This window comes from Macrotis lagotis, chromosome 1 (genome assembly GCF_037893015.1).
Source record: "Macrotis lagotis isolate mMagLag1 chromosome 1, bilby.v1.9.chrom.fasta, whole genome shotgun sequence".
Lineage (NCBI taxonomy): Eukaryota > Metazoa > Chordata > Mammalia > Peramelemorphia > Peramelidae > Macrotis > Macrotis lagotis.
This window is the reverse complement of record NC_133658.1, coordinates 726,871,470-726,899,146: the sequence shown is the minus strand read 5'-3', so window position 1 is coordinate 726,899,146 and position 27,677 is coordinate 726,871,470. Positions and strand designations below refer to the sequence as shown.

Genomic DNA, 27,677 nt, shown 5'->3' with positions numbered 1-27,677 from the left:
GGACAAGTCAAAGTTAGTATGGCCTTTGGGGATAACCTACCATCTTCTATCACATTATTAGGGAACTCCTAGTGATCTGGTAGAGAAGAGAGAAAGCCCTAGGATTGGTGGTGGCTCCACAAAGTGAGAAGCCCTATTATTGTAGGAGTAAGTCAAAGCAACTCCAACCCCAAGCCCACTAAATTTAGAATATAATAAGAGCAGCTCATGAAAAAAGTCTTGGTGTAAAGAGCTTCCCTATAGCCTACAGCTGAGAGAGGCCCCATCTCTCCTTGTTACTGCTTTTGTTGGGGGGTTTTTTGTATGCTTTCCTTTCAATTTCCCTGTTTCCTTGAACCCTTCCCTTTTTTCTTCTTTTTTGAGGTTGTCTACTCACATTCTAATGTCAGTTAAAAAAAAAGCCAACTCCTTTCTTTATAACTACTACCACTTGGGTAATTCTTCTGATTTAGGATTAGTTTTTATGACCTATTTTATTTGAACTTTAAATGTCTCACATTGTGTTTCGGAAAAATGTCAAACTCTTTGTAAGAAGAGCCTTCTTGTTGGCTAAGTTTGGGATGCATGACCAAGAACAGAACCGAATTTCTTTATGTTTTTGGAGAGTTCCACAGGGTAAGGTCTGGTAGATCTCAGTGGAACATGTGTTGAGTAAGAAGGTCAGACGCAGGTTTCTGTCTTAAAGAGCTATAAATTTAATCCAATAGATGCTGAAGAGAAGATGCATGCCAATGGAATTCATCTGAAATTATTCTGTTTGATCTTTTTTTCCTTGTCTACCCTGACCAAATAAAGTGCTTTGTTTACAAATAGAGCCCTTTATTTGGCAGAGTATAATACCCTAATGTGTGGCTTAGAGATTTTTCCTTTTCTTGTTAAAAGTCAACTTTGTCATTTACCACATCATAAGTACAATCATGACATTTACCCAGCTTTGTAAAAGAAGGAGGTGTCCCAAATAAATGAATTTTCCAGTTAACTTTCTGTTTATCCTTTTATGTGCCAAGCCTTTATTTAAAAAAAAATCTTTAACCATTTTGGATGGAAATATTACTAAAACAAGTTAGATGTTTCCTTTCTAAAAGCCTTCCTAAAAATGGTGTACTAAACAAAATTTAATCTTTTCTTGATTGACCAATATCATCATTGTGAATATCAATTTTAATCTTATTTTATTGGCTTTTTTTGCTTTCATATCATCTTCATTTCTAAATCCATTCCTGTCCCTCCCTATTCCAGTGAGCCATTCCTTGTAACACAGATTTAAAAAAGGAAGAAGTGGAAAAAAAGCAATGACTATTATTATATTCTGCCATAATGATGCAGGGAATTATGAATATAGGAAATTTATAAGTAGAAATAAATTTTGTAAGCCTTTATACTGTTAAATTTTGTAAAAATGTAAAATGTTATCTGCTCCTGGGATGTAAATTTACTCCTATTGTTCCATTGTTAAATGTAAAATTTGTACTTACTCCCTGATGGGTCAAGCTTAAACTGGTGTGACTGGAAATGACATGTTGGATTTAGAGATCATTCATTTTCTTTCTCTCTCTCTCTCTCTCTCTCTCTCATTGCCTAGCCTGTCATCAAAGTGCTTACTGTTTTTCTAGGAGGAAAAAAGTTTTTAATCTATACACTTTTGTAGCCTTCTCTAAGAAATCCTGAGCAGTTTTAAATCCCTAGTATATACATGAATTCATTCACTCACTATTCAAGGCCTCTCAATCTTAAATTTAGCAACATTATTCCTCCTCCCTAGCAATAATACAGTAATGTCTTGAAGTTTGCCCTGACATTAAAAAGTCCTAAATGGCTTTGTTCTATTGTATGCTTGCTACAATTCTCCAGTCTCCTCTATGTTTTGTCAATTGTCACTTCTCATAGCTGTTAGCTATTCATAGCCTTAGGTTACATATATTTGTTTGGGTGAAGATCAGAGGATACCTGTTCTTCAAACTATAGCATACTTGGGAAAAGTTACACTTTTTAAATGAATAAGAAATATGTGGTCCTGATGTCATTCAGGACCATAAATTTTTATGTTCTAATTGTCTTTCTCACACATTTGTAATTTTCTAGGGGTTTTAAGTTTATTTACTACTTATATGATCTTTTTTTTTAGGTTTGTTTTTTTTTTGCAAGGCAAACGGGGTTAAGTGGCTTGCCCAAGGCCACACAGCTAGGTAATTATTAAGTGTCTGAGGCCGGATTTGAACCCAGGTACTCCTGACTCCAGGGCTGGTGCTTTATCCACTACACCACCTAGCCACCACCTACTTATATGATCTTGAGCACAAGGTCACTTCACCTTTCAAGGCCTTAGATTCCCCAATTATAAAATAAAGGAGTTGGGTTAGATCCCCTCAAAAGTCTCTTTGAGTGCTAATCTGCTAATCCTAATAGAATATGGCACCAAATGTTTATGTGATATGATATCTCAACATCATGAATTTGGGTCCTTTTGAACCTTTATTCTACAATATTGCAGTATTTTGATGCATCTGTGATCTCATTAAAATGGATATTATCTGAAAACGTATATATATCCCTTCTATAGTATTTCCCCAGTTCCTCTTAATTTCAGTGCCTTCACTCTGTTATTGTTTTCTATTTATCCTCTTTGTAGATTACTCTGTTTATATGTCTTTCCCATTAGATTATAAACACCTGGGGGGCAGGGACTGTCTTTGCCATTTTCTGTCTCCCCAGAGCTCAGCACAATGACTAGAATATAGTAGTTGTTAAGTGACTTGCCCAAGGTCACACAGCTAGACAATTATTAAGTGTTTGAGGCCGGATGTAACTCGGGTCCTCCTGACTCCAGAACCTTGCTCTATCCACTGTGCCACCTAGCTGCCCTGCTTAATAAATATTTACTGATTCATTAGTCCTTCTTACTCTTTGTGACTTAAGTTCATGTTCTTTCATGAGTCATCCCTATGGCAAACCCCCAATATATTAGTGACCTTCCTTTTGATTTGGATGTAATGCAGGGAATTATGGACATAGGAGATGTTATTAGAAACAGATTTTGTAATCTTTTACCCTGTTAAATTTTGCCTAGTTAGGGAATGATATCTGTGCCTGTGATATAAATTGACTCCTATTATTCCATTGTTAAATGTAAATTTGTAACTTCTCCTCATTTACAGCACCCCCCCCCAACTTCCAGCCTTTTACCTGGTTTCAGTCATGTAAGAAGGGGATGAATTTCCCCGCCCCCCCCCTTATTCTCCTGAGACTTCTGCATCCAGAGAGTAGGTAAAGACTATAAATCCTGGTCTGAATTACACTCGTAACATGCTTGCTCAAGTCTCAGTCCAGTTGGTTCTTCTAGCTGTCTCTCTGTCTCTGTGTCTATATCTGTATCTATATCTGTCTCTCACTTCACCTAACCTTTTGTTATTTTCCTGCCCTCTAGTAGTTTACAAACTGTTTGCTGCTTCTCCGGGAGGAGAAAAGATTTTAATCTGTATATTTTGTTGGCTTGTATAATAAATCCTGAGTGGGATTAATAATTGCAGGACTGTGAATTATTTTACTTTCAAGAATTCTCCGTCTTAAATTAGCAACACCAATCTCCAACACAGATGGAAATATTTCCAAGACAATATTCCTAAATTAAGTGTTTCCTTGCCTTCCTAAAAATGGTGGACTAAAGATATACCATGCTTTTGTATCCATGCAATGAATACACATACTATCTACTTATTAACCCTTTGTCTGATTATGAGACTAGTCTACCCCTTCTGTGTCTCTTTGATGATAACTTTTATCCATTTTCTGATTGTATAGTTCTGTAACCAATTCATCTTCTCCAGGCATTTCTCCATTACTCTTTGACCGGTTCATAATTTTAATTCTTTGGATACTATGGTTCATGATTTACAGCCATATGGCATCACTAGTAGAATAAAGGTTATAATGTGCCCCTTTGTTTCAGGGAGAAACAAAGTACCTCTATTACTCTAAGAGTCACTGTACAATTTCCCAAATGCATTTTAGCCCAGTCTCCTCATTGTTCTTCTATATTCTATAATATCCTCCCAAGATATATGCACTTAATGTACCAGCCTTTTGGGCTGATCTTCCATCTGCAGACTCTTTTATGGACTTAGGCATTCTTCTTCCACTTAGTTTTTCCTATGTGGATAGTTGGGACTCTCTTGAGTGAATTTGTATTACAAATATTCTTGTAACATCCTTGGGATTGATACCATTTGTATACAATTCCTTTGCTATTTGAATTCTACACAGGGCATTGTCCATGACAATGGCAAATAGCTATAGCAAGCATTCTTTTCACTGTTTTATGCTTTGCTTATTTAATAAGATCATTGAATAATTATCTCTGATTTCACACCTTTTAAGAAATCTTGCATGATTTTAACATATGCATTGAAAATTGTTCTTGGGAGACTTTTTTTGGAAGGGAGAGGGGTTCTGCAATGGGTGACTTACCCAAGGTCACATAGCTAGTAATTATTAAGTGTATGGAGGTCAAATTTGAACTCTGGTCCTCCTTGCTCCAGGGCCAGTGCTCTATCCACTGTGTCAACTAGTGGCTCTAGGGAGACTTTTTAAAATATGTGTAGCCAACAAATAGTAAACATGGAAGTTGAATTTTAAATTCTCTAAATGTTAGTCAGTTGTGTGACTGTTAAGTTAAGGACTGCTCTCATTCATGAAAACCTTTCTCTTCTCTTCCATATCTCCAAAAAAAAGCACTTAATAACCTGTGAAGATTATTCTCATGATTTTTTCCTAGAAATAGAGAATTAAGTGTAACACCCAGTTTCAAAAACTTCTTCTACATAAGTTGTAGAAACTCATTACTGGTAACTCTCCCACTTTGTATCTGTGGCTCTGCTTGGTTTGGACTCAACAGATCATCCTCCTATATCCTTACCTTCTTAACTAAGTGCCTTTCTTCACTTCCTCCCCTTCACCTACTTTTTGTGTGTTGTCTTCTTCCTTTAAATAGTGAGATCCTTGAAAATAGCTACTGTCTTTTTAAAATTATTTATATACGCAGTGCTTAGCATGGGGTCTGGCACATGGAAGGCATTTAACTCTTAATTGAAATGAATCAAATTATTGCCTCTTTAAGAATAGAGAAGCCTGGAGGGAGGCTAGGTGGTACAGTGGATAGAGCACCTGCCCTGGAGTCAGTAGTACCTGAGTTCAAATCTGAGCTCAGACACTTAATACTGACCTAGCTGTGTGGCCTTGGGCAAGCCACTTAACCCCATTGCCTTGCAAAAACTAAAAAAAACAAACAAAAAAAGTAGAGAAGCCTATGGTTATAACTGTTATTCTATGAGCTCTTTCTATGGAGTCAGAGTGAAGTGTGTGAATTTAATTTTGATCTATAAAATAAATTATGGAGAAGACTTGGATAAAGGTGAGGAGAATATTTGTGTTAGAACTGTATTTATAAAAGAAAAATCAAAAAGAATTTTATGAGGATACTCTAAAGAGAGTCAAAGAATGACTTGGATGAAGCTATAAGTTGAGTTTTATTGTCACAATTGGAGAGATTGAGAGAGAGCAGAGAGAAAATGATAGAGATATGCTAAGATAGAAACTAACCTTTCTCTTACAAAGAGGATGTAGAAGACTCATCTGAAGAGACATTTTGTTAACCTGAATGGTGTAGAACTGTGTTCTTAGCTGTTAAGAGTAGACATTTGCTGTTGTAGTAAGATCTGTGTGGTCTGGCTGTAATCTACCTCAGAAACAAATATTTTCAATGATATTATGCTTTATTTGATTATTTATTCCATGGTTAATCCCTGGCTTATCAGAATTCATTTGATAAGGTTAAATATTGTAACAAGTAAAGTAACAGGCTGAAGTTTGACCTACAGTGGAATGTGGTAGACTCCGATAACCTTTATAATCATGGTAACATATGTATTGATGGCTTATATTTTCCTGACTTTCAAATACACCCTTAAAAATATTAAATATTTTATTCTTTAGTCATTTTGAAGCTATTTGTATCCATTTTTAAATCCTTCTAGTAACTCTGCCCCATATTTACATATCTGAAGTACTTTTTAAGTGATACTTAGTTTCTCTATTATCTGTAATAAACTATATAAGTCATAGAAGATATTATCATAGGGTTGAAGATTTAGAAATGAAAGGGACCTTAAATGCTTGAAGGAATATGATAAATCGAATTTTCAAGAAACATTGATAAATGGAATTTTTCAAGATATTGAAGGCATTTTTGAGTCATCTTAGGAGCATCTATATCATAGAACATATCAAAATTCTCATGGGATTGGCATGGGCTGCATGTTGGCAGACTGTGGCTCAGATGTTTTTTGTTTCTTTGATATATATAATTTCCCCCTACTGGATTTAGTAGAATAGAGATAATAGCACCATTATTTCTTAAACTTGTAATGGATAATATATATTTCAGCATTGCAGAGTGATACATTTAGTGTATGAGGAAAAAATATATCTAGTTTGCTTGCTTGATACCTCTGTCTTTGTGATAAAAATCTTTCCATGAGATAATTTTAAAACAATAGATTAGCTACATATTTCCATTCCTTAAACAAATTCTGTCACTATTCTAGAGTCCCAATCTTTCTCATTTTCAGAAGGAAGCATTTCACAACTTGGTTTTCTAATACTAAGAGCAAGAAGAGACTCAACATGATATCTATCCATTGATTCCCCCTGTCCCCCCCGCCATTTTCAGAGAAGATGAACTTTCATTTCTGTGTCTGATTTCTTTCAACATTCATGCAACTAAAATAGTTACCAATTAGTCAATAATTTGGCTGACCTAAAGGCAGTGAACAGTGACCTTTTTTCCTAGACTCTTTCTATATTCATACAACAAAAATAGAGTTGGCAATTAGTCAATAATTTGTCTGACCTAGAAAACAGTGGCATAGCCTCAAAATCAAGATGACTTGAGTTCAAATCTTAACTCTGAGAAAATTATATTTGCTGTGTGACCCTGAACAAATCATTTAACTTTTCATTGTTGTAAGAAACTATAGAATTTGTAGAGAAAATGCCAACTTATATTTGCAGAGAACATTTCTTCATTAGAGAGCTCCTTAGACTAGTAAAATCACAGTGCCAGTCACTAACCTAAGGGGGACAGTACCACATAATTCAGATTGGGCCTATCAAATTCTGGGCTGGATTTATATTTTACCTTTTTACTATTTTTCAAATTAGCTCAATAAGGATCATGTTATCATTTGACTTTTAAGTTTTTGTCTACAAAGTACAAAATTTATTTTTGGAAGTCTATGTTCCAGTCCATTTGATGCTAGCAGAAAAACAATTTTGAATAACATTCAGTTTGTTTTTAAATCTCATTTTCCTGATGTTCAGAAATGGAACACTTCTTTATTTTACTCTTACTTGATAAAGGGTAGAACCAACAGGTTCAATATTAAGAATCATAAGATAATAGATGGATGACAATATACATATTTGAACCATTCTTCTTTCTACATAAATGTCTCAGCTTGAGAGAAGTCTTTAGGGTAGGAAAGGGAGGTTTCCTGACAATAGTAATTTCCCAAATTACTTGCTTGTCTTTGACTCAGACTCTGAATACATTTGAATGAGTATTTAAGTACTGTAGACAGACTTAAATCTGTTCAGTAATGGGACTCCTGCCATCAGATCTTCAGTCTTACGAGGCATGGGGTTGTCATCATCAGGGGAAATAGTGTTCATCGAGACTTTTTTGTCTTTTCCATCTTCAAATCCAGGCAACTGAAAATTATTACTTATACGAGGAAAATCTTGGTCTCTTGCTGCTGTTTTAATGACTTCGTTCATCAAAATCAAGTCAGACCTTCATGCTTAATTTGTCAGTACACAAGTTAATGAGATCTGGCATCCTCTCCTAAGGACTTGGGAGGTGAAAGAAGAGGGGAGGGTTGGTTTTTATAATTATTAAGTTGTCATTACATGATCATTAATATCATTGTCATGTGCCCACCCCCCCCCCCGACTGTCTGTTCTTAAAACAGATGCCACTCAGAAAACTTAGAGAAGTAAAATTGCTATGGGAAACAAAGCAATTGAAACCAGTCCAAGTGGGAGGAAATTTCTTTCAAGAAATCTTGTATGACATGATATTGACAATTGTTGGTTTTGGGAAGTAGTGTGAATAGGAATCCCTTCGATGACTAGATTTACTTGTTTCAAGAGTTACAAGTCTCTTATTATTAAGGACCTTAGCAATCAGCACTGTGTTAATCCATGTAATTTGTTCAACACCAACAGACTGATATGTCACTTTAAAGATAACAGGACTGTAATATCACTTAGAAGTCATCTAGAGCAGTGATGTCAAACTCAAATAGAAACAGGGGCCTCAAAACCATGCATAATTAATCAATTGCAACTTTCAAAAACCCCAAAACAAGCAAAATAAAAATAAAAAAATAGCCAATTGCACTGTTTTATCATTGTTAGAATATGTATCATATTTGTTTCTAATTTGATTTCTTGGAAACTATTATCATTGGAATAAAAAAATCTATGATTTATGCATGATGGAGATAGGGAGAAAGATTAAGGAATTCTAGTTCAGGAAATGATCTGAGAATATTTTACTCCAGGAAATGATCTTTTCTAATTAATTTCACATTCCATTCTAAAGGAACCCTTCCCATGACTACATAATTAGAGAGATAATATCCAAATGTGGACATGTGGGGGAAATAATATCCTTCTGTGGGACTTCTAGTCTCCACACATGTTAGGCTAGCTTGTTTTATTGTTCCCTTGCCTATTTGAATAAAATTTACTGAAGTATGAAAGTAATTTTAAAAAAACTCAATGATTCACAAAATTTATAGTTTCAGAAGTTTAATTGTAAGAAAAAAATTTTTTTTTCTATATATATGAGTGATTAGTGAACAAGATAAGCCCTTTGAAATGTGAAATGGAAATGGACTTTGAAATGTGTTTGTGGTAATCCATTCCATCCTCTTTATTTCCCTATAACATGTGGAGGTTGATATTGCTGTCTTGTGTGTCTGCATAAAGTACTTTATCTGTACCTTAAAAATGCAACTGAAAATGTTGACATGACAGGTAACCCCTCTCCTAGTCTGGTAGAGAATCTGGCTTTTAGATGAGCTCTTCCCTAAGATGTGTAACATGGACTAGTAATATAATAAATCTGTTTTCTAGAAATAAAAATGTCTGTATCCTTAGTATTACATACAGCTTATGTTGATTAAATACTCTCCCCCCTAAAATATTGTAGCCATTGTACTCAGACTTGTCCAGTTTCAAAAAAGAACAGAACAGATATTTTATTCCTGCTGTCCAAGAATTTCTAAGATCTGAATTTTCTACAAAAACATATCTAAAAATGTATAAACCAAAGAATAGGAAGTTCTTTCCTAAGTAATTGATTTTTTAGGGTATATTAAACTCTAGGTTTATCTTGTTCACTAATCACTCAAATAAAGATAAAACTTTTTTTCTTGCAATGAAACTAATGAAACTGTAAATTTTGTGAATCATTGAATTGGGTTTTTTAAATTATTCTCCCACTCAATTCTAGGTTGAGTGCTATTTCTGATTCTCTCATCTAGATGCATCAGTACTAAAAGGTTTTGATGATTAATATGTTTTTATATACTTCATGATTATTCTTCCTTCTTCATATCTGCCTTTTTTATTTATTCCCTTAAATATTCTAGACCTTTTATTTCTCCTAATGAATTTTGTTGTTATTTTTTTCAAGTTCTAGAAACTTAAAGTTACTAATTTAACTTTGGCAGTATTTTGTGTATATAATGATACAAGGACATATAACACACACACACATATACACACATGTGTGTGTGTGTGTGTGTATTTATACGTAGATAATTGTTTATAGAGGACAAGTAGGTGGCACTGTGCATCAAGTGCCTGGCCCTAGAGTCAGGAAGACTTAAGGTCAAATCCAGACTCAGACAGTTACTAGCTGTATGACTTTAGTCAAATCATTTTAACCCTGTTTGCCTCAGTTTCTTCATCTGTAAAAGGGGCTAGAGAAGGAAATGGCAAGTCACCCAGTATGTTTGCCAAGAAAACCCCAATTGTGGTCACCAAGAGTTGGGTGTCAACTGAGCAACAACTCACTCTCTCTCTCTCTATATATATATATAGATAGTTATATATGCGCACATACACACACACACACACACAAAATGTCTCCTCCATTAGAATTTACTCTTCTTGTAAATAACTAGTTTTTTATTCTTTGTGCTTCTACTCCAGTACCTAGCACAATATTTGGTATCTACTTGGTCCTTAAATGCTTGTGGATTGCACAGTATGTGTCAAATCAGCTTCTAAATATTTATCGAGTGCCCAATACATACCAAAAGCATTGTACTGTATGTTGAGAACTACAAAAGAAGTGGAAGATACTGTCTTTATTGAACTCATATGAAAATAGTATCTAGGCGAGACCACACATTCAGAAGTTGATTTCCTTGCAAAAGTGCATTGTCTCATACCTTTTTCCTTCGGTTTGGTAGAAGGAAGTTTGATTCAGAATCCTAACTGACTTAGAAACTTTAATTCTGAAGTTCTTAAACTGGGTTCCAGGATCCTGATTTTTGTCTTTTTATGAAAATTACATTTCACGATCAATGATTTTATTTTATGAACTGAAAAACATTCTTCTGAGAGGGAGTCAACCAGATCATCAAAGGGATTGATAACACCCAAAAGGTGAAGAAACCCTCCTTTAAGGTAATCAAAAGATTTTGCCTTCATATTTCTGCTCCAAGTAAGCTGTGTGCTTCCTGCCAGCAGTTCATTCTATAAAATGGGTTTTAGCAATGGCTCTGATTATCAGGGCCTAAAACTCCCTTTTCAGGCACACCTGGATGTTAGGCAATAACTTTTTTTTTAGGTTTTTTTTTTTGTTTTGTTTTGTTTTGCAAGGCAAAAGGGGTTAAGTGGCTTGCCCAAGGCCACACAGCTAGGTAAAGTGTCTGAGGCCAGATTTGAACTCAGGTACTCCTGACTCCAGGGCCGGTGCTCTATCCACTGCGCCACCTAGCCATCCCTATTTATCACTTCTTAATATAAAAATGCTACTTTAGTAGGATTAAGGGAAATAGATTTTATAACTTTGTTATTGTCAAGTGATCATACTCAACTAAAAAAAAAGAAGGTATCTAACATTCTTCTCCCTTCCCCTATTATATCTGTGGTGGTAAGATGTTTAATTAGGCATCTTGAGATGTCTTAACATTTTGTCTGACAAAATAGATTAATAGATGATACAAGTTAAAAGTCCACAGCTCATTAAGGTAAAAGATATTGACATAGAAAGCAGAAGGAAATGTTTTTTAAGTAAATGCTTTCAGATGTATAATTTAAATGTAGACACAAAATATCTTGAAATTTTCATTTGGGTGGGGGTTGGGTTAATAAAATAAAGGCAATTACTCAAAGTATTTATTTAATGCCTTAAATGAATGTCCAGCAGTGCCCTGGAAACAGAAGCAGTATCGTGTGACTAATGTCTGTGTCTAGACTATAAGAAAGTGTGTGCATGATTTTAAAAGCACCCAACTGAAGAAACTAGAGCTCTGGCTCTAAAATCAGGAGAACCTGAGTTCAAATCCAACCTCAACTTAATTTTGTGATCCTGGACAAGTCATTTAACCCTGATTGCTTCCCCAAATGCACAAAACTAAAATAAAAAATAAGCACTCAGCAAAAGTCTTACAGGGTGACATGTCACTGTGTATACCAGTGAATCAGGGAACCTAGGATTTTCAGCTGAATGACCTGAGAGATCATTTAATGTAGCTGTCTCATTTTACAGATGAGAAGATTAAAGCCCAGTAACATTAAATGACTTTCTAGTGGCCTCACAAATTCTAAGAACAAGAGTTAGATTTTATGATTATAAATCTAGTATTTACAGTTATGATGAGAGATGCCCTTGCCCCATTTTTTTTAAATATTTGAATAGAACTATTACTTTCTATCCCATAGGGCTTTTCTAGGGAACTTTCATAAATGCCTAGCTAAGCGTAGACATTATTTTAATGACAAAGGTTTGATTATGTCAGTTTTGAAACAATTCTCTTAAAACTCTGACTACTGGGGCAGCTAGGTGGCACAGTGGATACAGCACCGGCCCTGGAGTCAGCAGTACCTGAGTTCAAATCCGGCCTCAGACACTTAATAATGACCTAGGTATGTGGCCTTGGGCAAGCCACTTAACCCCATTTGCCTTGAAAAAATCTAAAAAAATCTAAAAAACAAAAAACTCTGATTACTCAAGTTTGACTGCAGATGTCTTCCTTGTTATATACAAATACATATATTTAATCTTAGCTTTGTGAAATACATTTGAGACCACTTGGTTAACAAAAAAGATCTTGGGTGATGATGGAAAAAGGTCACTTACTTTAATGGGTCAGCTCCTGTTAACATTAGGGCTACCTAAGAGCCATACTTTTGACTCTTTTCCCCTGGAGATTATCTCAGAAAGGAATTAATAGCATGATATAAAGGAAAGGACACTGAATAGCATTATAGGTCTTAGGTTCAAATTCTACCTCTTCCATTTATTACCTGAAGTTACTTAAAATCTGTTTTCTCAATGAGGAAGTTGGACTTGATAGCTTCTGTTCTAAATCTGTGGTTCCATATCTTAAGACTGATACTTTCCTATAGAGCACTGACCCTGGAGTCAAGAGGATCTGAGTTCAAATCCAGCCTCAGTCATTTAAAACTTACTTAACTGTGTGACCTTAGGTAAATCACTTAACCCTATTGCCTTGCAAAGCAAAACAAAACAAAACCAAAAAAGACAAACATTTTCTTGGATGGACAGGAAAAAATTCCTGACTTCTAATCAGTGGAGATCAGGCATCCCATTTGTGATTTTTTAATTAATCAAAAAGTGTTCATTAGGCATCTACTGGGCACCCCTAGGGGTGGACATGGAGAAAAGGAAAAAAAGAAATGATCCCTGACTTCAAGGAGAGGAAAATATGTATATATTTAAGTATATGTAAAAAATATGGGTTGATAGTTGCAACCCTTCATTGGTTCTTCCTCTGCCAATACAAATTGACCCCTTTCTTAGCAATTTAAGGCCTTTGAGAGTTGCCTGGGGGGGCGGGGTACTAAGAGGTTAAGTCACTTGCCCAGGGTCAGGAAATCAGTATAAGACTGATCATTCTGTCTCCAAGGCCATCTGTCTAGCCACTGCATCACCATGCCTTACAAGATTTATATACACAAGGTAACTTGAAGGTGGGAAGACATAAGGAAAAACTTTATGCAGTAGAGGCTGGTGCTTGTGCTGATTGTGGAAGGAGTTTATGGATCCTAAGAAGTCCATGTGAGGAGGGACAGCCAGCAGAACAGTAAAAAAATCACTTGGCTAAACCAGGGAGCATATCAACAAATGTGTAACAAATCTGGAAAGGTAATGTGGGGGCACATTATCAACAGCTGTAGAGAAAAGGAGTTTCTGTTTGATTCTTAAGGTCATGAGGAATGGCCACTGTATTGACAATTTCAACAAAAAGGGAATTAAAGGCTAGTTGGAAGCCTTCTTCAAGACCCTTAATCTCTCATCTTCAGCACTGCAATTGTAGACCACGTATGCAATGACCTTATGTTAGTTCTACCATAAATGATATTCTGACATCCTAATCTTTTGTAAAGACACTGCTCTCCCACTGCCATCTTTAACACAGTGGCCATATTTGATTAGCATTATCAAAATAAAATTTTTGTATAGTCATGCATGTGTCAACATAGGTTGCTAAATAAATGTTCATTGACTGACTAATTTACAATCTGTGTCCTGTGAGCAAGCGACAATGTTTTTAATACTCTGGACTTGCTTTATAAAATGATAAACTGGATGTGATGACTTCTAAAATCCCTTTCAGAACTGCCTAATGATCCTGTAATCCTCATTTTATAGATAAGGGTATCAAGACATAATTGGGGTGGGGGGGAGCATTAGATTAGGATTCAGGACACCTGGGTTTGAAATCCAGTTCTGCCATTTGTGGAGTGAGGGGACAAAGTAATTTTATTTTTCTGGGAATCATTTTCCTCATTTGACAGTGGTCAAGATCATATCAGTTCCAGTGTCTTTCTATAACCTTTAAGACCTAATATACAATCCTTTGTTTGGCATTGAAAATCCTTTGCTGCCTAGTATTGACTTAACTTTTGAAGATTTATCATGTATTACTCCCCTTAAGAGAATTCATCCAAAAACAACCCCTCTTGACTTTTACTTCTCAGAATCCCTAGAGTCCTTCAGAGCTCAACTCAGTCACTACACCCTCCAGGATTTCTTTCCTGACTCCCTTAGCTGCTATTGTTTCCTCCTGCCCCTAAGTAAATTCCCTTGTCTTTGCTTTTCATATGTATATTTGTTTGTGCACATAATGTTTACCCATGCCCCCCCCCCCCCCCAGTAAAATGCATGCTTTTGAGGGAAGTAATGATTTATCTTTGGATTTTCTATCTCTCACACTAAGCAATGTGGCCTGGTGGAGAGAAAGCTGACCCTGTAGCAGAAAACACCTAGGTTCAAGTACTACTTCTGAGATTACTGGCTATGTGACTCTGGGCAAGGTTCTTAACCTCTCACTGTTCTGGGCAATTCTCCAAGACTATCAGTTGCAAAAAAGGTGCTGACCTCATTAGTAGAGGGAGTTTCCGAATTCAGTATGTTATGCATATCAGTGAAATCACAATCCATTCTCTATCCCTATTTCATTCTCCACAAGAACATATAGAATGCAAAGCTCTAAGGACACAACAATGGAGTATTATACCATTTAAGGTGGTTTTTCTGATGCGGTTTTTTAAAAAAAATTCAAATCCTGCCTTTTCCTTATGCTTTATGTCTGTCCTTAAAGCATCTATAAACTAACATAATTATCCATAACAAATGCATGCTTTTACAGTGAGATGGTCCTGCCAATTTTTTCAAGAAGGAAATTTAAAAATTAATAACAAAATCATTTTCCAATACTACAAAAATTTATTAAAACAGCCTGTAGTTGTATAACCTATATCAAATTACTCATTGTCATGGGAAGGGAGAGAGAAGGGAAGAAAGCAGAAAATTTAGAACTTAAAAATCTTACAAAAAAAAGAATGTTGAAAACTCTCTTTACATGAAATTGGAAAAAAAGGGGGAAAAAAGCATATAGAAAGCTCCTTTTATCCATACAATCAGAGAAATATGGAGGATTCATAGTTACACATCTGATTCAAGCAAGTTTTGAGCCTGACCCTAAAGTAACAATTGAAAATTAGTACCAAAGCAAAAATCACAGTAAGACTCCTAGTTGTGATAAGTAAACAAACTTCAGTCTTGGCCTGGTCCAAAGTTGTCACATATATTTTTATACATAGCTGTGGATAGATAGATAGATAGATAATTTATTATTGATGATATGTATCTGTAAACATATATATGTGTGTGTGTGTGTGTGTGTGTGTGTGTATCTTTATTTGGTCTTAAAATAACTATAAAAACTCAATACTGGGGGCGGCTAGGTGGCGCAGTGGATAGAGCACTGGCCTTGGAGTCAGGAGTACCTGAGTTCAAGTGCCACCTCAGACACTTAATAATTACCTAGCTGTGTGGCCTTGGGCAAACCACTTAACCCCATTGCCTTGCCAAAAAAAAAAAACCTAAACTAAAAAAAAAAAACAAACTCAGTATTAAGAAACAAAAAAAAGATAGTTGCCACCCATTTACCAAATGATAAATTATGTTTTTTTGTTAGCCTTCCTAGTATAGATTCTCTTAACCTGGGATCTGTGAACTTTTTTTTTTATCATTTTGATAACTGTATCTCAGTATAATCAGTTTCCTTTGTAATCCTGTGTAATTTATTTTAATCCATTTAAAACCATTATTCTCAGAAGATATCCATAAAGCTTCACCAGACTCCTCAAGGAGGCCATGACCCAGAAAAAGATTAAGAACCTCTGTTTAGTAGGTTTGATATTTTTAAAATTCTATTCCTCCTTTCCTCCACAAAGGACTATTCATTGGACCAAAGAATAAACAAAAAAAAAGGAATAATTAACCAGCAAAATTAACCAACCCTTCAGCTGTTTTCAACATGTCTGTACAATGTTCTATATCCACAGGCCCCAAATTCTTCAAAGAAAGAAGGAAGGGAATTATGTTTTCTCATCTCTTCAGTGATTGGCCCTTGATTTTTTTTGTCTTGGATACTTTCTCTCTAAATATATAGTATATAGAAGTTGCTTCTAGCCAGTACACAACAGAAAGGAAGTCTTTTGATAGTTCAATAGAGAACATTCAACAAAAAGGGGAAGTTTCCCTTTTGGAGACAAGGGGTTGGGGAAGGAGGCTACTCTTAAATAAGTGTCATTAAACAAGCAATTTTTTTTTAAAAACAAGAAACAATTTCAAAGTTATTTCTTTATTTTATTCTGTAATCTAAGGAGTCTGTTTCCTGAACATTATCCTTTCCCTATGTTGAAGACAGATGGGTACACAGTGGTTACAACACTGGACAGGGAGCCAAGAAGATCTGAGTTCAAATTCACCCTCAGACACCAGTGTTATAAACCTTGGCAAGTTTTTGAAACTTTGTCTACCTCAGTTTCCTTGTCAATAAAATAGGGATAATGCTAGCACTTCCCTCCTATAGTTATTGTGAGGATAAAAAGAAATGGTTATAGTGCTTGAGGGAAGTAATGATTTATCTAAAAGTACTAAATGCCAGTCATTAGTACATTAGAGGAGTTAATATTAATTATCATTTAAAATCTTGTATTATCACCATGAAGACTGCCAGTGATCAGGAAGATATTTTTTTTAAGTTGGTTAATTTTCATTGTAATTGATGAGGTTATTGGAAGAAAAAAGGGGAAGACTTAATTACCTGCTTTCAGTTTCCTTCACCCCTTCATTTTTTTGTTTGTTTTATATTTTTCTTGGTTTTTTGGAAAGATTTTATTTATTTTGAGTTTTATAATTTTATATAATTTATATATATAATTTATATAATTTATAATTCCCCCCCATTCTTGCTTTCCTCCCCTCACTCTCCACAGAAGACATTCTGTTAGTCTTTACATTGCTTCCATGGTATACATTGATCTCAGTTGAATGTGCTGAGAGAGAAATCATATCCTTAAGGAAGAAAAAATAAAGTATAAGAGATAGCAAAATTACAATGAGATAATGGGTTTTTTTTTTCCTAAATTGAAGGTTATAGTCTTTGGTCTTTTGTTCAAACTCACTGGATACAGATGGTATTCTCCATTACAGAAAGCCCAAAATTGTCCATGGTTGTTTCAGTGATGGAATGAGCAAGTCCATCAAGGTTGATCATCACCCCCATGTTGCTGTTAGGGTGTACAATGTTTTTCTGGTTCTGTTCAACCCCTTCATTTTTATAACTTCTCCAAGTAATGGTACTGAATAAACTGTGAAATTTCACAGATATTTTATACTCCTGAAATCTTCAAAATGAATTCCACCCATGAAATAAGAATCCCAGACCCATAAATAGGTCATTCTCATCCTCAAATTTTCAAGAATTAGGACTGATGCTACTACTCCTGACTTAGAGATCTAAAGAAATAATTAACTCTTTTCAATGTATTTCATTTCATTTTTTTAGGTTTTTGCAAGGCAAATGGGGTTAAGTGACTTGTCCAAGGCTGCACAGCTAGGTAATTATTAAGTGACTGAGGTCAGATTTGAACTCAGGTACTCCTGACTCCAGGACTGGTGCTCTATCCACCAATCCACCTAGCAGCCCCCAATTTATTTTTTAAATTTAATTCAAAATTGAATTGTATTTATATAATGAGTTTTGAGAACAGGTAATCAAACACTGGAAAGTTAAATCTCTGGCTAAGCAGAAAAAGCCCCTGACCTCAAGGAGCTTGGGTTGTACTTGGGGGGAAACAATGTTCTATATATGTAGACAAGTATCTAAACAATATTTAGAATAAATACTTCAGGGGTGGGGTGGCCAGCTAGCCTTAGGAAGATTTTAGGATGTGAAAGATTTTGGTTGGGCTAGTCAGAGCCTGACTCTACTGTCTATCACACAGAACTCAGGGTCAGTTCCAAACTACTATGAGGAATCAGAGTAGGACATTATTTAAATATTAAAGCCTCACTCACCCTGTCTATAGTTGGTATTCCTAAAATAATTGATAGGGGAGATTTCAGGCTACAGAATGTTTAAAAAACACATTATATCAAACAAATAAAATCAGATTTAAATAACATCAACTGCTCATGGATAAGTCAAACTAATATAATAAAAATGACAATTCTACTAAAACTAAACTACCTGTTTAATGCCCTACCAATCAAAATTCCAAAAAATTACTTTAATGAGTTAGAAAAAGTTGTAAGTAAATTCATATGGAGAAATAAAAAGTCAAGAATTTACAGAAATTCAATAAAAAAGTGCAAAAGAAGGTGGCTTAGCCTTACCAGATCTAAAATTATGTTATAAAGCATCAATCATCAGTGGTATTGGCTAAGAATTAGAGTGGTGGATCAGTGGAATAGACTAGGTGCAAAAGCAGGATATGATAGTTATATGATTGTTATATGATTGTATATATGATAGTATATATGATAGTTAACTGCTGTTTGATAAACCCAGAGTCCAGCTATTGGGATAAAAATTCTCTTTGATAAAAACTGTTGGGAAAATAGTATAGAGGAAACTTAGATTAGATCAAAACCTCACATATACCAAGATAAGATCAAAATGGATACAGGATCTAGACATAAAAAACAGTATTATAACTAGAAGATCAAGGAGTATTTTACCTGTCAGATCTATGGAAAGGGAAGCAGTTTATGAGCAAGGAAGAGATGGAGAACATCATTAAAAACAAACTAGATAATTTGGATTACATTACATTAAAAAGCTTTTGCACAGACAAAACCACTGTAGCCAAGATCAAAAGAAATGTAGTAAACTGGGAAACAATTTTTATAACTAGTATTTCTGAAAAAGGACTCATTTCTAAGATATACAGAGAACTGAGTCAAATTTTCAAAAAAAAAAAAGCCATTCCCCAATTGAGAAATGGTTAAAGGATATGCAAAGGCAATTTACAGATGAGGAAATCAAAGTGATCCATAGTCATATGAAAAATTGCTCTAAATCATTATTTATTAGAGAAATACAAATTAAAGCATCTCTGAGGTACCACCTTTTACCTATCAGACTGGCCAATATAACCAGAAAGGACAATAATCAATGTTAGAGGGGATATATGGGACACTCATACATTGTTGGTGGAGCTGTTGAACTTATTCAACCTTTCTGGAGAACGGTCTGGAACTATGCCCAAAGGGAAACAAAAATGTGCATATCCTTTGATCCAGCAATACCACTACTAGACCTATACCCTGAAGAGATGATGAAAAAGGGTAAAAATATCACTTGTACAAAAGTATTCATAGCAGCCCTGCTTGTGGTGGCAAAGAATTGGAAATTAAGCGAATGTCCTTCAATTGGGGAATGGCTTAACAAACTGTGGTATGTGTATGTCATGGAATATTATTGTTCTATTAGAAACCAGGGAGGATGGGAATCCAGGGAAGCCTGGAAGGATTTACATAAAGTAAAGCTGAGTGAGATGAGCAGAACCAGAAAAACATTTTACACTCTAATAGCAACATGAGGGTTATGATCAACCTTGATAGACTTGCTCATTCCATCAGTGCAACAATCAGGGACAATTTTGGGCTGTCTACAATGGAGAATACCATCTGTATCCAGAGAAAGAATTGTGGAGTTTAAGCAAAGACCAAAACTATTACCTTTAACTTAGAAAAAAAACTGTTATCTCGTTATGTAATTTTGTTATCTCTTATACTTTATTTTTCTTCCTATAATATGATTTATCTCTCATCATTTTCAACTGAGAAACTGGAAACAATGTAAAGATATGTAAAGATAACAGATTGCCTTCTGTGGGGGTAGGAGGAGGGAAGCAAGATTAGGGGTAAAATTGTAAAATTCAAAATAAAAAATATTTTTAAAAAAACACATTATATCTCTTAAAGAGCCCAAGGATGTCAGTGTGGAAATATACTTCTTTAGGTGGAGAAGCAGGGGACTGTAGGTAAATAATGCTGCATGTATTGTCAGATAGGGTTACTATTGTATGAGCAGGAATAATTGAACATGAGAAATATTCTGATATAATTGCATTTGGAATAAGGGGACTTGGGTTCAAATCTCAGCTATTCCCCTTACTAGTTATATCATTGTGAACACTTTTTTAAACTTTCTCAGCCTCAGTTTCCTCATCTGTAAAAAGAGGGGACTGAATTGGAATGATCTTCAAGGTCCTTTTCAGCTTCATATTCTATTTCTGTGAAACAGTGGAGATAATTCAGAGGAGAGGTCAACTATGAATCTAAAATGCCAGAGAAAAGAAAGGTAAAAGTGAAGAACCTTTAAAATAAAGACTAGCCAATTATAACTGGCAAAAATTAAGGGAGAAAATAGTAATAGGATTTAAATCAGTATCCTGTTTATTCAAGGTAACAAAATAGTAATGCCCATAATAGCTAGCATTTCTATGGCACTTTAAGGTTTACTAAGTGCTTGAAAATATTATTTCATTTGATCCTCACAGTATTGGGTGCTATTATCTACATTTTAGAGCTATGGAAACTAAGGCAGACTGAGGTTAAATAAGTGTCCAGTATCTCAAAGCTAGTTAGGATCTGAGACTAGATTTGAACCCTTGCTCTATCCACTGAACCACATAGCTGATTCTTATAGCAGAAAAAAAATTTTGTTAACCATTTCCATATGAGATGAAAAACAAATGATATCGATCAAAGATACAGGAGAAAGAATGATGAACTTGGAATCAAGAAGATCCAAGTTCAAATCTTGTCTTAGACCCTTACTTATTGTGTAACCCTGGGCAAGTCATTCAGTTTCCTCATCTGAAAAATGGGGATAATAGTGCATCTTGCAGGGTTGCTAGTGAGAATCAAATAATATGTAGATGCCAATTATTGTTTTCATCATAATAAGGTAGATAGTCTTCACTTGAAAGAGTGACCCTCCATTGCCCAACATGGCCATGTTGAGACAAAGAAAATTTGGAAAATTTTAGCTGGGAAAAGATGAGAAGGTAGTTAACAATACTAAGGAGGGAAGCATCCATGTTGTAGTAAGTCAACCAAGAAAACTGAAATCAGACCAGGGACTACTCTATAAAATGCAATGAATTAGACATTGGCTTGATTAGGCTTGATTTTTCATGATTTGGGGAAGGTGGTAGTAGGGGGAAATGACTATGAACAGTAGCATTAATATAAACGAGATTAATATGAGCAGAGAAATTCAATCCTTTCTCAGCATTTAGCTAAAAGTAATTCCTCATCTATTTCTTCTACATACCAAAAAGAGACATCTGGCTTTAAAGTTTGGGAGGGAAGGGGGGTTGGGGGTGTTAAAGACATTAAAGACAAGAACCTTTGAATATTGAACAGAAGAAACAATAGGAACATATGTATTTTAAATGAACTGAGATAGGAGAAGTGATCAAAAGAAATGTTGGTCTCAATTAGGCAGCAAAAAATAGTGCTTGAGAAAAACAATTAACTAAGGAGAAAAGAGATCTAAGTTTTGCTATTATGTACCCTTAAACAACTCACTTAAACCGCTCTATGTTACAGTGTATCTGTTACATAAGAAATATGGATCTCTTAAATTCCCTTCTTTCAGCTCAGAGTTCCTAGGAGTCTTTCGAATTTAAGAAAAATGAAAGGAATAGGATAACTCAGTTCTTTATTCTAGGCCAAATTGCACTGGCCTCTACAGAGAGTGCAATTCACTTATTATTGTCCTGTTTCTTGATGACATTTGTTTCTGACTGTATAGAACATTGACCCAATAATTTTGCCTCCCCACCTCCATTTTTTCAGAGGCTTCCTAAGATCTCTTACCATCTTTGACCTCATTGAATTTCAGTCTATTTCACAATATTAAAATCACAAAAATGAAGTCTGTGCCCATAGTTAATGTTTAGTTTCCTGTTGTCTATAACTTTGTCCCTAGGTAAATGTACCCATGTAGGCATGTGTGCATGTCCTTTTTGAATTATGAACAATTAAAGAACAAAATATCTAGAAATATAAGCCTTTCACTTAAGAAACAGGAAAACTGAAACTTTGATAAATTTAGGGCACATATTCAGGATTAAGCACCAGGCAATCTGTAAAATGAAGGTAATGGTTTCAAAAGCCCTATAAGTCACTTCCAGCACTAAATCTATGATCCTATGAACTTGATGCTGCCTGTTTGAACCATTCTCTTTTTCTGAGCACCTCTTAAAAAGTAATTTAATCATATCAAGATCACTGATATTTTGTTTACTATACCTAATGTCAAATCCATAAGAGCACAGACTATCTCTTTTCATACACAAAGAGCTAAGTACACTATTGTATACTGAATAAATTACAATAATAAGGGTAATTTGACAGGGGAAATTTGAAATATATGACATATTCATATATCATTAACCAATTTCATGTCAATTAACTATGGATTATCAGTGCCTTATTTTATGAGGAAACTGTAGAAGCTTGATTTTTATAGTATGAGTTATCAATAAGGATGTACAATAAGATTTGGGGGAGATAGAAGTGAGAAAACTATCTATGGTAGAGTCTGATTAGGGGAGTTATTTAGGTACATTTAAAACAATTTAGAATTCTCCTTTTTAAATAATATTTGAAAGAGAGGCTCAGCAGCCAGAAAGGGAAATCATTGGGGGTGAGTGGGTGGAGTTTGGGTCAGAGGCAAGAAAGGGAAGAGTCAGATAACAAGACTGAGCAGAGTAAGGGGAAAAGTTTATGAGGAAAGTTGCAGACAACAATCTTGGTCATGTTACACTTGAATTGCTGATGAGATACTGAGGAGAAGATGCTGAAGAGATAACTGGGAGGCAAGATTCAACAGGATAAAGAGATGTGTGGTGGACTGTAAGATTTGGGAACCACAAGCACTGGGTGGATGGTAGAATCTATGGACTCAGGTAAAGTGAAAAAAAGAAGAGCAAGAGTCCTGGTTCCAGATTCCAGAAGAGATCCAGAATAAACAGGAGATAAAGCAAAGTCTCTAAGGCTATGTCTACACTACATTTGCAAGGGAAATCTAGTGAACCAAAACATCTTTCAGTGTTCATTGTACTCCTCCAGCCTGGAGTTCCCAAAGAAATTTTTGAAACGGATGCTCCGTTTACATACAAGGTGAGTATTTCTTGATTGTTCCTATAAGGTAGACATCCATCCAACAGTGATTTTAGTTCATTTGTATAGTGGTCAGTATCAGAATAGATCTTGGTTTCTGACTGTTTGGGTTCATTTGGATCTGTTATGTGTATGTCATTAATTTTTCTGATTCTGTGCATTGGATTAGAACTAAATAATCCAGATGTGTTAATAGCAATTTACTCAGCATAGTTAGTCAGTCAACAGACATGCATTAACTGCTTGTTATATGCAAGACACTATGCTATAAAATGTAGACTTTTCCCGAATGACTAGTTGAAAATATTAGGGGGGAAATCCAAGAGAAAAGCATGTTGTTATGTGAATACTAGGATGGTTAGAATCAAGAGTCTGCCTGTTAACAGATAATATCTACCGACATCTTTGCAGAAATAAAGGTAGAAAGGGGGCATTTAGGCTCATTTTCAAGAAACTAATTGTTGACTTCATTTTGTTTTACTTTGGTTTTTTTACTTTCAAGTATAGAAATTTCACTGAGGGAAATTGAGGGGAGGTGAGGAAATGGTTATGCCAAAATATGTTCCAGGTTACTGTTACTGGGTGAGGAATAGGAGAGTGAGAATAGCGAAGATGAATGATAACAAAAAAGGTCACTGGGGGTCATAGAAAGCTTTTATGAAAATTAGTTTGAGATGATGACATTCATAATTAATGATTTGAAAGGTCATAAAACAACATTTCCTGCACTTTCTTGCTTTTTGTTTTAATTACTTTGCATCCACAGGGATGACTCCTTCCATAGCTGATTTTTGTAAGGGTTTTTATCTGTCACATTTGACTAATGTATATTTAACATATATGCAATTATTAATAGGAGCAGGACATGTGATAATATCAAGTTTATACCTTTATCATTTTCCCCTTAAGTTCTTAACTTTCATTGCTACTCACTGATAGAACTTAAGATGTATTGAATGATGTCCAGTTGATGTTCATATTTGGGAGATGTCCCTTTTGCCCCTATTTTAGAGCACTATTCTTTCAAGTTAACTGTTAAGTGGCAAGCTTATGAATTTTTGCTTAGAGGACATATAGGTAAAAAAATCTAACCTCTTTGTTACTGACAATATGAAAGTCTGCATAGTACAAAAATTTGATCTTTAAAATAGAATCATTCCCCCCTTCTAAATGTAGGAAAATCTTTGGGGACTTTTTTGTTGTTAGTCAAATGGAAAAGTCCTATTTTGGGACTTGACCCTGGATGTTTTAAAATAGTTTTAGACTCATTGCCTAAGCTAAAGCATAGCACTGAAGCAGCTGTGCAAATAGTTCTACAAAATTGTATTCTTAAAGCAGAAAAGCACAACCACTACTGCATATTTCATGTAGTACATGTATTTTATGCTGTATATTTCATTCATTTCACTTTAAAAAAAGAAAGAAAAGAACTATATACCCAATTAATATAGAGGTAGCTTAAAAAGAATTGGGACATTAATTATTTGAGGCAAGTTTTTGTCTTTGAGGCCAGTAACAGTTGGCCTCTGTACTTAAGCTTTATATATATATATATATATATATATATATATATATATATATATATATATATATATATATATAATCCAAATTCAGGTTCATAGCTTGTTTACACTAAAGTTTCTGTCTTAGGTGAATAAAATAGTCCCAAACTTGCCTCCTGAGCAGCAGTTTCAGAGGGGGATATTAATCAAATCATGATCACAGTTTGTAGCTAGACATATTTACAAATTTCTTCAGACCTTTAGCTTCAGTATAGGATAATTGACTACAGATTGAATAACAAAGGGAATTGAGACCCACTAGAAACCTGAAGCCAAGTTAGATAAAGAACACTATCATTGCCCTTCATATTGGACCAAAGTGGAAGAGGAATCAGGGATACTGATGTGGTGATAGCTTGTCCTGAAACATTATTCTTTCTAGGTGTTGGCATGGCCTCAATTATGCATCTATACAACATGTTTCAAACTACGTTTAATGTTAAAACTCAGTATACCCCAAATATATAGGAACACTCCTAAAATTACCACTTTCTTTGTTTCTGTATATGTGTGTGTGTATGCATATGTGTAGATAGGAAAAGATAGGGAGAAAAAGAATGGAGAAAGGGGAGAGGTGGGGAAGAGAGGAGGGAAAGAAAAAGGGAAAAGATGGGAATAGAAAGGAAGAAAAAGAGAGAAGGGGAGAGAGGGGGAGAGAGAGAGAAGAAATATCTTCTCTGCAACTTATAGGGAACTGTCTGAATACTGAGAGATAAGGTGATTTGCCCAAGGCTCACACAGTCTATGTCAGATACTTGAACCCAGGTCTTCCTACATTTCATGGGTATCATGCTTTCTTTGATAAAATCCTAGACAATATCAAGATTTCAAAATTGGACAGAAATGCCCTTATTTGTAATAAATGCTTTGCCTATAAATGACTTTGAATATTTAATGTATATTTTTCTTTTTTTAAAAAATAATTCATTTTTTCTACTTTCCCTTTGAAAATTTTTAAGGAAATAATGATATTCATTAAAATATCATTTGCATATGCAATGATTTATTTGTCATGAACCTAAGAACTTTGTGGAGATGACATCATAGAGATACAGGAAAATCAAAAATACTACCCTGAGATTATCCCTCCAGTAGGAGCCCAAAAGTAAGTGTTCTGAGGTTTGACATTTAATGTTGCATTTTCAGATCATAGTAATGGGAATGTTTCTTATGAAAAGATACCTTAAATCTCTTTGAAACAGGTCTAAGCCTAAGGGGACTAAATATATCATTGTGTCAGTGACCATCATGGATGTTTGTAAGTCAGATTCTGAGCCCCTGTTGTATTTGTTTGGAGATTTTGCTTTTTAATTAAATGTTCCATTTAGTTTCCTGAAATTATAGATCATGTGAATTTATATTGGGTAATAAATTATTATTATCTAAGTATTGATTTAAAACAATAATAAATATAGCAAAGCATAAATATTTATGTTTCTAAGATTGTTATATTACTTATAGTATTAGTGCCAGATTGCAAGTATTGTAATAATTTCAAATTTATGATAATTCAAGCATTGAAAATTAATCTTACCCCTTTTCTCTTTTTATGATAAAGGAGAGAGCTAAGTCAGATTCATAATAAAATCAAAATTGTCCTATTTAACAAGAATTCTTTTCAAATGTTTAGGAAAAATTCATATATTAATTAAAATATTTATTGAATGACTATTTATATGTGCAGCACTATATTAGCACTATATCATTGGGGTGCTGTTTATTGAACTTATGAGGAATTTCACTTGCCAAAACTCTTTTAGGCTGGTAGAGGTCACTCTGCGTATTTGAAAATGATAAAACTTCATTTCTTCAAAAGCATCCTAGCATTCACTTATTGACAAAGATTTTTCAAGGTTCTACTATATACAAACCTCATATAGTAGCTAGAGGAATAGTCTTGTAATCAAGATGGCCAGGGTTCAAGTCCAGTCTTGGAAATATGGTCATTGAATCTTTCTGTGTTGCAGTAAAGTTGAAGTCAGGAGCACTCATCTTTCTGAGTACAAATATATCCTTGACTATTTACTATTTCTGTGACTCTGGGCAGACCCCTTAATCCTGTTTGCCTCAGTTTCCTCATCTGCAATATTAACTAGAGAAGGAAATGACAAGCAACTCCAGAATCAGACACAACTGAAAAATACCTGAACAAAAGTGACAAATTTATTACCACTCTACATCTGGATGGAAATCCAAAAATAAAATCTCAGATACAGACCAGAAAATAATGTATTAAATCAAGTGCTAGGTATTGAGGAAAATATAAATATAAATAAGACTTAGTCCCTACCCTCCAAGGAGTTTGTATAGAAAATGAGATTAGACATATTTGCAAATAACCATAATTCCAAATAGAATATGATAAGTATATTAGAGAAGTATGATCAAGGTCCATCAAGCAGGCCATAAATATTTATTAAATACTCTTATATGCTGGTCACTATGTTAAGCACTGGAGATACAAATACCAAAAAAGAAAAAGAAAGTGATTTCTTCCCTCAAGGAGCTTACAATTTAATGAAGGAAAATAAAACACCAAAGGAAACTGAAAAGAGGCATGGTGGGAAAGTAGTTACAGGAAATATGGTGGATAAGTGAAGAGAAGTACATTCAAATTGGAAATGAAGTGATGACTGGCCTGGGATCCCTTGTTTTATGGAGGTTTTAGGATGAGCTCTTCATTCTGCCCTCCAATCAGAGGGGCAGAGGGTACTATTGAATTATGAAAGTATTAGTGTTGATGAGATTCCTGGAAGTATGATGCAGAGGTCCAAAGAAGTATAGCCAGGTGGGAAATG

General features: G+C 34.8%; 1 protein-coding gene across 2 annotated transcripts in view; it reads left to right on the top strand.

Moving 5' to 3' along the window:
* Positions 1-27,677, top strand: part of FRY (FRY microtubule binding protein) — a 568,375-nt gene that overhangs the window by 15,656 nt on the left and 525,042 nt on the right. The window contains exon 1 of one of the 2 annotated variants that reach the window (XM_074216087.1): positions 21,504-23,317. The exons of the other annotated variant lie outside the window; for it this stretch is intronic. Coding sequence (XP_074072188.1) covers positions 23,298-23,317 — 20 coding nt within the window. The 5' untranslated portion in view covers positions 21,504-23,297. Of the gene's footprint in view, positions 1-21,503; positions 23,318-27,677 lie in introns of those variants that run through there. 2 annotated transcript variants of the gene reach the window in all.